Genomic DNA, 10443 nt, shown 5'->3' on the forward strand with positions numbered 1-10443 from the left:
CCCTGCTGCGGTTCTTATGGAGAGACTGTGAAACAGAGAGGCCCCCAGATGTATATGAGTGGAGAGTCCTGCCTTTTGGGACAACGTGTAGCCCCTGCTGTGCTACCTTTGCCCTTCAGAGCCACGTAAGGGAGCACAGAGACACCTACAAAGACATCTACGACTCTGTCCACACAGCCTTCTACGTGGACAACTGCCTGCAGTCCCTTTTTGACCCACAAGAGGCCAAGTTGCTCATTGACAGAATGAGAGAGCTGCTTATCCAAGGTGGATTCGAGATACGACAGTGGGCTAGCAACATCCCTGAGGTGGTCGCTCATCTGCCAGGTACAGCCAGGTCGGATAGCTGTGAACTGTGGCTAAACCTTAAAAGCCTTGATCCCCAGGAGTCAACACTGGGTCTCAGCTGGCACTGCACTACTGACGTCCTGGGATACAAGCACCGCCCTGTAATCTACACAACTGTGACGCTGCGCAATGTTTACAAAGTACTGGCCAGTCAGTATGACCCATTGGGTTATATCTGCCCCTACACTACAAGAGCAAAGCTCATTGTGCAGGCCCTGTGGAGCACAGAGAGAGGATGGGACGAGCCCATAGAAGGAAACTTGCTTCAGTCGTGGCTCGAATGGGAAAAGGAATTGTCCTATCTCCAGTATATCTCCATCCCCCGATGTTACGCTCCTCCTCACAACAGCAACAGCGCGACATATGAGGCTCACATCTTCTGTGATGCCTCAGAGAAGGCATATGGAGCTGTGGCCTATCTCAGAGTCATAGAGCAGCAAGCTCACATCTCCACCTCCTTCATCATGGCACGCTCCAGAGTAGCGCCCCGCAAACAGGTGTCGATACCCCGACTGGAGCTGTGTGCTGCGCTCACTGGAGCCCAACTGGCCAAGGTACTCCAAACTGAGCTCTCACCAGTGATGCGCGGGTCAATGTATAAACAATCCGCACCCGACCGACGTTTTCAACTAACCCGCCCGCAACTCGGACCGCAAAAAAAAAAAGAAGAAAATATTGTACCCGACCCGCTTCCTGGCCCGCATTTTTTAAAAGTAGTAAATGCATAGCAAGAAGTACACATGACAAAGCCAGCACTTTGGTCATCATCTTTCATTATTTCGGCAAATGTCTCCCACACTTTGCTCTTTCTGTTTGTGTATTTGCGGAGCTTCCACTCCCCAGTCTTCACCTTTTCTCTTGCCGCCTCCATCTCTACCTGCAGACTGAGCTCGTGCGTCATCTTCGCGCCAGTTATTCAGCCAATAAAGTGTAGGCCTATGTATTTCATAGAAAATTGCATGTGAGCGGAGTGGAGCGGGAGCGAGCGGGCGGATCTTGGACAAGAGCGCAGAGCGGCATTTTTAAAAGGATGGAGCGTCGCCCTATTTCCCGCTCCAATTCCGCTCCGCGCACACCACGATTCTGAAGCATGCTCAGTCAAGCCTGACTCAGTCTACTGTTGATGACTGCAAGATGGATTCTATTTTCAGTCAAAACTCGGCTCAATAATGGAGTTCAAAGAGTAGGCTACTTCAAAAAGGAAAATAAGAAGTCATACAGGTGTACTATAATATAAAACTAACTATAATGTGGTAGAAGAAAACGAATGTGGAGACATCGTTTCAGTCAGTAAAGATTCATTTTGGAATCTAAAAAGACATCTCTCGAAAACATGCAGTGTGCTATGTGAACACGCTGGGAAGAAAGCAAAACGTTAGCAAATTGAATAGGCCTACGGTAACTTGTAACAAAGTGTAAATTAAATATAGCGTAATATTCAAACAATTGATACAAGCCCATTTAAATTTTAATCCTGCGCGCTGCGCAAAAGTTCAGTTATAAGAATGTTGGCCTAATAGTTAATTTAGCCTACTTTTAAACTTTTTTTTTTTTTTACTTTTTTACGTTTCTTATAAAACGTTTATGTATATTTTTTTATATTTTTGTTTATATACATTTTATTTATATTATTAGGCCCATTTATTCGTTATATTTTACAACAGTTTGTGTGTAGGCTACAATGGATATACGCCCATTTCAATTTTAATCGTGCGCGTTGCGCAAAAGTTAACTTATCAAAATTCTGGCCTAATAGTAAATTTACTTTTAAAATTTTTATGTAGGCTATATTTTTGTTTATATAATTGTTATTTATATTATTAGGCCCATTTATTCGTTTAATTTTACAGGACTTTGTGTAGGCTATATTCCTTCTTACATAGGCCTAATTTTTAATTTGAAATAAAACATTTCTATTTGAAAAATGTTGTTGTTGCTCATTAGTTCTTTAGGAGGTAAGGCTGTGGTCTAAGCTACAGTGATATAGGCTACATGTAGATTTTTTTTCCTTTTTTGGAGCGAGCGGGGGGCGATTTGAGCGGAGCGGCCTGATGTAGCTTTGAGCGGGGGAGCGGAGGGGTGGACAGTTCCGTGAGCGATGAGCGGAGATTCTCACCGCTCCACTCCGCTCATATGCTCTCTAGTACTATATAAATTACAAAGGTTTAATTGGCATCTTTATTTCAAACGACCCGACCGACCGCGACCCGAATATCATTAAAAATATTTGTGGATGACTCGTAACCGCGGGTGACCGCGGGTGACCGCAGGCACCCGCTCATTTCGGATCAACCCACGCATCACTGGCTCTCACTACCCCTTCACTCCGTTTACCTGTGGACAGATTCCACTACAGTGCTTCAGTGGATCCAGTCCAGCTCCTGCAGGTACAAAGTTTTTGTGGGGACTCGGATCTGTGAGATACAGGAGCTGACCTCTCCGGAACAGTGGGGGTATGTGAACTCTGATGATAATCCGGCCGATGACATCACAAGAGGGAAACCACTGTCAGAACTCACGGTCTCCAGCCGATGGTCACAGGGCCCACACTTTCTAACACAGACTCCTGACACCTGGCCAAAGCCCCCGACAGAGTTCCCAGAATGTGGCAGTGAAGAACTCAGAAAGACTGCCTTCTGTGGCCTTACAAATGTATCACCAAGTCTGCCAGATTCAGCACAGTACACATCTTTAGATGATTTGATTCTGGCCACTCACCAATCCCTGCAGGGGGCGGCTACCACCTCCTACACTGCAAGTGAGCGCCTAGAGGCAGAGACCCAGCTGCTTCAATCTGCGCAGAAGGACAGCTTCCCAGAGGAGGTCCAAGCCCTACAAGCAGGTAACCCTGTTCGCCCGAGCAGTCGTCTCAGCGCCCTTTCCCCTGAGTATGACAGCCTCAGTGGACTAGTCAGAGTGGGAGGTCGCCTGCGTCAAGCTACAGATGTAGACCCTGACAGCATCCACCCAGTTGTGTTATCACCTGATCACCCTCTGACTCATCTCATCATAAAGCACTATGATGTTCAGCTGTTTCACCCTGGTGCAGAGAGACTCTATGCAGAGTTACGCCGCACCTACTGGATCCTCAGAGGTCGTCAGGCCATTAAGAAACATCAATACCGGTGTGTGGACTGCAGGAGATGGCGCGCCTCACCCTCCACACCAAAGATGGCTGATCTTCCCTCATCTCGGCTGAGACTCTACAAACCGCCCTTCTGGTCTACAGGCGTAGACTGTTTTGGGCCATACCTGATTAAGATTGGGCGTAGGAGAGAGAAACGCTGGGGAATCATCTATAAATGCCTCACCACTAGATGCATCCACTTAGATCTCATCCCTAGCCTTGATACTGACTCTTTCTTAATGTCATTACGCAGGTTTATTGCACGCCGGGGGAAGCCGTACGAGCTGTGGTCCGACCGGGGCACCAATTTCAGGGGCGGCCATAAAGAACTACAGAGCGCCTTTGAGAGCATGGCACCAAAGTTGCAGCAGCAACTAGCTAAGCAGACTATCAACTTCCACTTCAACCCACCATACTCTCCTCATTTCGGGGGAACCTGGGAGAGGGAAATCCGATCTGTTAAGTCAGCTCTGCAAGGCGTCCTGAAAGACCAAGTTGTGGCAGAGGAAGTGCTCCTAACAGCTCTCATAGAAGTTGAAGGGCTCCTTAATTCTAAACCACTCGGATATGCCTCCTCTGATGTGGCTGACCCGGACCCCATCACGCCAAACCTGCTGCTAATGGGGCGGCGCGACGCTGCATTACCACAGGCAGTATACGGCCCTCATGATGCCCTTTCCAACAGAAGATGGAAACACAGTCAGGTGATCAGTGATCATTTCTGGAAACGCTTTGTCCAGAACTACCTCCCAGGGCTTCAGCTGAGACATAAATGGAGGAAATCCACTGATAATGCTACTGTGGGACAAATTGTGATGATCATTGACTCCAAACTTCCCAGAGGACTTTGGCCTGTTGGGACCATCACCAAGGTTTTCCCAGGGACAGATGGTGTTGTTCGAGCTGCTGAGGTGAAGGTTAAAGACAGTATCTACATTCGCCCGGTAACTAAACTGGTGGAGCTCCCTGAAATGCCTGAGGATTCAAGCGGCATTACTTCAAACTAGTTGACTTTTGAATGAGTGTATTTGCCAGGCAAATACAGGGGCGGCTGTTAAAAGTCTGTGCCCTGACATAGACTACGTTACCCATAATGCATGTGTTCATTTGTAGTTTTGCTCGATCGCGGTTGCGCTAGGCACTTTCACTTTGGTGTGATCCAGTGACATGAGAGCATCATTAACAGTGCAGAAAATTGCCATCCTTTGTTAATCCTGTGCTAATCTTGTGTGTATGAGTGCTGTGTGCGTCCTTAAGATGTAAGTACGGCTTTTGCATGAATGGCGCGTTTATTGCAGAGTTATTAGCCCAGGTGGCGAAGTTTTTTATACTCGTGTTATTCCCTACTGTTATACTGCTGCGGCCCGCTACGGCGCTCCACATGCGCTTCTAAAGTAGCCATCTACTGTATATTCTTTAGTTATTGTCTTGCAAATAACTGCAAATATTATATTTAATTTATAGTTCGCCTGTTTTTGGCATTTTTTCACCATTTGGAGATGTATGGCATTTATGCAAGTTAATTTATAGTGTTAGAGCTCCCACTAGTGGATTTTGGTTGTACTGCGGGTGATTTCTTTATGCATCTGTATGTAACCATAGCCTATATGTTTATTAATATACATTTTATTGTATTTTCTGTTTCAGATAACCACACACACACACACACACACACACACACACCCATAAACACACCTAATTTGTTACCTGTAAACCATCATCATCTCCATGTACCTGACTCCTCCTCAATAAATTCTCAAAACTGCACCATTGGATTTGCCTATTCCTTCTGACCGAGGAAGACTCAGTTGACGAGCAATCCATAATCAGCCGCAGACGCACACGGTCTCTCACAGTTTTATTTTATGCTTGTTCTAGCTTGCCTCATGGAGCCGGTACTGGATCTCACTGTGTGGTTCGACTCTGATATTCTACAGATCTAAAGCCCTGCGAGCCGCTGAACGGAAACATGTGAGTGTTTCTGCTATGATACAGACAGAGCAATTCCTCATTTAAAAATAAATAAATAAATAAAATCATCAAAATATTGATGGAGGTTTATGTGATTATTTTAAGAAGAAAAAATCGAATCATTTGAAATGGAAGAACTGCTAAATAAAAATAACACGTCTGAAATGTTCCTCCTGAAAACAGTACAAGTCTCGGGCGTGTAAGAAAGTGTCGGTTCTGGGCTGGATGGTTGTTCTGCCGGATGATCCCGATCAACCCAACATCTTCCAGCTCAACGATCCTGATAAAGGTACGTCTCTTCCACAGTAGTTTTATATGTCACTTCACAAATGAGACTTGGTGATTGTTAAATGAATGATAGTGAGATATATACCTGTGTGTGTGTGTGTGTGGGTATATATATTGTACATTTTTTAATATACATAACTGGAGCATAATCTCTGTGTTTCTTAGGGAATGTTTACAAGTTTCAGACTGGAGATCGGTTCTCTGCGATCATATGGCACAAGCGGCTGGAGGAGGCCTGTCGGAGAAGAAGACCTCAGGTATCCACAAATGCGTTTTGACACTAATATTTACATGCTAGCAATAAAATTATTTTGCGATGGGCTTGGACGGTATGACCAAAATGATAATTTTAAATAATTTTATATCACAATAATGGTATATATTGCAATATAGTTATTTTTGATGGAAATTCAAATGAAAAAAAAAATGTGATGGACATATTTTTTTATTTTTGATAACAAAAGAAAGTCTGAAAACAGTGTCACCATAATGTTACACTTAAGTTAAGTTCAAATCAAAAGTTTGTCATTTTAATTCAAAAGTAAAATTGTAATATAAATATTATTCAATAATGTTATAATATAAATTGTAATAGTCTATATATATTTAATTTAATAGTAATGCATTAGGTTGTGACATTGCTCTGCTACTGTGATCATCTAAACTCCAGCATCCGCTATCCAGCCCTAATCTATTATCTCAGCATTATAACTGCATAATACCATAGTTGCTCTTTCCACTCTTTTAGATACCAGCGAATCTCATGTCATTTGAGTAAATCGCCTGAAGACGTTTATAATGTGCCAAAGGCCCACAGAGATTGAGTAGAACATGTTTAGTTCAGCAAAAGGGCAAAGAAGAGCAAAAAACCTTCCATATTGAAGAGTCACTGAGCCGAAGGACTCGATCTGTTCCACCGGCCCTCCATTAGCCCGACGTCCACAACTGAGATCAAGATGGTTGTTACAGACCTGGACGTGGAGGTTTGAGCACTAGTTCTGGGAAAGGATGCGGGAGAACATAAATTTACCCTGTTTCAACTCTTCATGTCTTCAATATGGAGACTTCTGGATCTCAAGGTGTTTGTGTCGCTGTCGTGGACGCTTCAGTGAGCATGTTACTTGAACAGATGCATTGTGGGAATTAAATTCAACACAGAAGCTTGAGATGGGCATCGATGTGCGGATATAAGTGAGTTTTACAGGAAAGAGAAAACCGTGCGACCCATCTTGAAGTGGAAATCATCTGTAGCCTAAGACTAAAAAGCCAAACTAACAGGCATTTGCTCCTACAAAGAGCCGTAACAAACAAAACACAGATGGATCCGCACAATTCCTCTAAGCTGAAGACTTAAACCAGCGAATGACTCTCATCGGTTCATGGTTTAGTTACACACACACAATGGTTGCCAAGATCTCTAACCATATCTCTTTTAAGCACAGTGATTTTTATTTGTGGTCAACGTTATGATGTGAAAATGACAGATCTAGCTGAAGGATATTTGTGAGTGTGACTTGTTTACATCAGGGATTCTGTATCCAGTTTCAGTTTTAGCCATTTTATACTCGGAAAAGCTAGTTTTGGGCTTTAAGTATTAACAAATTCTCGTGACTTTTCTGTAAAATGAAGGTTTTGCCTGATTTTAAGTAGGTTTAGCTCACAACTTAAACCAGCTGAAATATGTCCAACAAAAGCAAGCGGTTTGTGTTCGTCACATTTCATTTTCTTTGAAAGTGTTTCTTGTAACGGGACAGAACGGTTTTATATCACTATCACTCAAATAATCATGTAAATTGTCATTGAAAAAATCCTAAGCGCTCACATTCACTTACTGACTCTCACAAAACCCTTCAAAAACATGTCCATGTCATATCTTAGCCACAAATGAATAAAGCAATTGGTTGTGCTTAAACATTTGTTGCATTGTGACATTATTTTGATGGCAATTAAGCACATTTAATCCCCAAATTGTAATACAAACTGTAATAAAAAAAATAAAAAACTGATATATTATTTAAATTGTAAGTATTTATACATCATGGTCATATTTATTGTACTGCCTTTAATTTATGCTTATTGATTTCTTTTTTAAATTATTGAATGTTTTTTTTTATATATATATATTGTAATGCAATTAAAATGCTTAATTGTCAAGAAAATGTCACAAAAAAAAAAAAAAAAAAAAAAGTAAGAATACGCTAAATTTTCTTAATGCAAAACATAATTTCTTATAGATATCTTTTGAGTTTTGCTGTGAAATGTGACCTGGACATGTTTAGCTGAGATTTATCCTCCATAAACATCAATGCTGGAATACATGCAGTGACGTGCAGATATGACGGCTGTAATTAACTGAACAGAGTTTTGATTTTGAAGAGATATCTAATCTTTTATGTCTGATTATATCAGTTTAGTTAAGAATGTGAAGCATCTGACGGCAGGCAACGATGTTTTAGCGTTTAGTATTCATTAGAGATGTTCATTCAGATCGAGTGAAAGATCAACACTGGTTAATAATGTAGTTGTCTGTAAGTTTATTTCTCAAATTTCTGTGCAGGACTGATGATTGTAATGAAGTGTGTGTGTGTGTTATAAGCATGTTTGAATGACGCTGAACTCTTATAGAGGTCTGTCACTGAAGGAGAAACACTGGACACACAATCCACAATCTCGGAGTACATTCATATCAGCTTCAGAAATAAACATAAAGCAGAATCAGAGGAATAATTCTCTTCAGAAGGAAAATTCGGTCATTATTTACACCTCATGTTGATTGATCCAGTATGCTGATTTATTATTAAAGGGCATATTTGAGTTTCTCCATATATTGACCATTTGGAGGTTTGGAACGGCATGAGGGTGAGTGAATAATGACAAAATTTTCATTTTGGTAAGAACTATCCCTTTACAGTGAATTGTCAGATATTTTTAAAACACTCTTCTGAGTCTAATAATATCGCAGCACACAGCAAACTGACTAGTTATTTGTTGCGAGTATTATTTATCTGGCATCAGTTTTGCCTTTCTGTGTATGAATTAAACTGTTTGTTGAAGAGACATGTTTTTATTTCTGTATTGTCCGAGCGATCGCTTTCATAAAACACACAGACACACACATGTACAGATGCACTGCATGTACGTTATGACTGTGAATTCACTCTTGTTGCGTTGCCATGTAAATATGTTGCTAAATTATTTCTTGTTTGCCATCGTGGAACATGTGGTTTATCAGCTAAAAGGCTGATTCTTCTGTACAAACATTAAATGCAGTGAACACAGGTTTGTCTTGGTCTACACTTGGTTTTTCACTTGACATCTGGAAGAAGTTAACATTTGTGGTTTGAGAGGATGAGAATGGGAAGGATCTGTAGTTATTGGATTTATCGGTGGTTAGTGCACTGGAGTGGCATGTTGGTGCAATCTGCTAAAACAATAGTGAAAAAAGAAAATTGCATTAATTCTTATACAGTACCTCTCAGTTGAATAAGCAAATCATAAAAAGGTATTTGTCATGTAGATTTACCAGTTACTAATATAATTGCAATATGCATGTTTATGACATGATAATACAAGATAAAAACCTTTGCAGCAGAAATGTATGGACTGGAGAAGATTGATGGTATGTTTTATTTTTTGGTTTGTTTATAATGCTAGCTCAATTTATAAATGTATTAAACATTATTTTATTTTATTTTCAGTCTCTCTTCCAGCTTCCCTCGTGATGTTATCTGAATCTGGAGCTCAGTAAAATATTAGTCTTGTGTAACCTGGTTAATGACTATCAACTTTCTTTCCAGTTCATTTCAACCAAGAACCGCCACTAAGACAGGAAGAGACTATTTGACTGACATGTAAACCATGTTTCAATATTTATTTGCCCCTTTTATTGCATGTGCAGCTAAGATGGCAGAAGAAAGCATAAACAGCCACATGACATGCGAGTAAAGACCACTGGTTTTATATCAGTTATTCCTTACAAACAATGATTCGTATAAATTGTGACAAATCTCTGATCTGTCCTTTACAGTGTCAACTCAAGGACATTTAAATTAAACTTTTCTTTGTGGATTTTTAGTTTATAAAGACATTCTAACTCGAGCGATGGTCCGTGTTTATGTCACCTCAGCACTCTGTCAAATTCTTTATTAAAATCATCTAAGTTCATATTATCTGTTCAATACATCCTCGGTTTTCAGAAAGTTACACTTTTATATATTTTGCACACAAAAAGACTTTTAGTATTTTTTGGCCACAAAATTTAAAACCTAAAACTGACTTCATGAATGAAATTCACATTCAAGTTCCTTCCATTTTGTGCACATAAGGCTGTATGTACTATTCATTTCAAGGACGACACGTGTTGTGGCAAATTCTAAGTCCTCAAATCAGGTCTCGAAGAAATCTCTCAAGAGTCGAAGTTCCAGGTTTCAGAAGAAGTAACTTTATTGACGAGCAACAAAGTGAGATGCAGCTGTCCATCTGATTTGCAATGGTCGGTACCTCAGGTCTTATACCTTTTCTTATCACTAGGTAGCCAATCAGCTATCTTTCTCTTCTTGCTCCACCTCAAGATTTCGCTACCGTTAGCATCATCTTTCCCGGAGACATTATTCTATTGGTGGAAAAATCTTTGGCCATACCTATAGGCTTGTTTGACTTCATGCAGCTCTGCGCAGACCGATCGGCGGCTGACTTGAAGCAGTGCATGC

At 41.1% G+C, this 10443-nt stretch overlaps 1 protein-coding gene across 2 annotated transcripts in view; it reads left to right on the plus strand.

Annotated features, from left to right (window-relative positions):
• The window catches only part of LOC309499703 (ras-specific guanine nucleotide-releasing factor RalGPS1), a 156733-nt gene extending 147720 nt beyond the window's left edge, over positions 1–9013 (plus strand). For both annotated transcript variants that reach the window (XM_082171110.1, XM_082171109.1), the window contains 4 exons: positions 5354–5446; positions 5630–5735; positions 5900–5991; positions 6483–9013. In XM_082171110.1, coding sequence (XP_082027236.1) covers positions 5354–5446; positions 5630–5735; positions 5900–5991; positions 6483–6512 — 321 coding nt within the window. In that variant the 3' untranslated portion in view covers positions 6513–9013. The remainder of the gene's footprint in view (positions 1–5353; positions 5447–5629; positions 5736–5899; positions 5992–6482) is intronic.
• Positions 9014–10443: the final 1430 nt, after the last annotated feature.

This window comes from Leuciscus leuciscus (genome assembly GCF_965113295.1).
Source record: "Leuciscus leuciscus genome assembly, chromosome: 5".
Taxonomy (NCBI): Eukaryota; Metazoa; Chordata; class Actinopteri; order Cypriniformes; family Leuciscidae; genus Leuciscus; species Leuciscus leuciscus.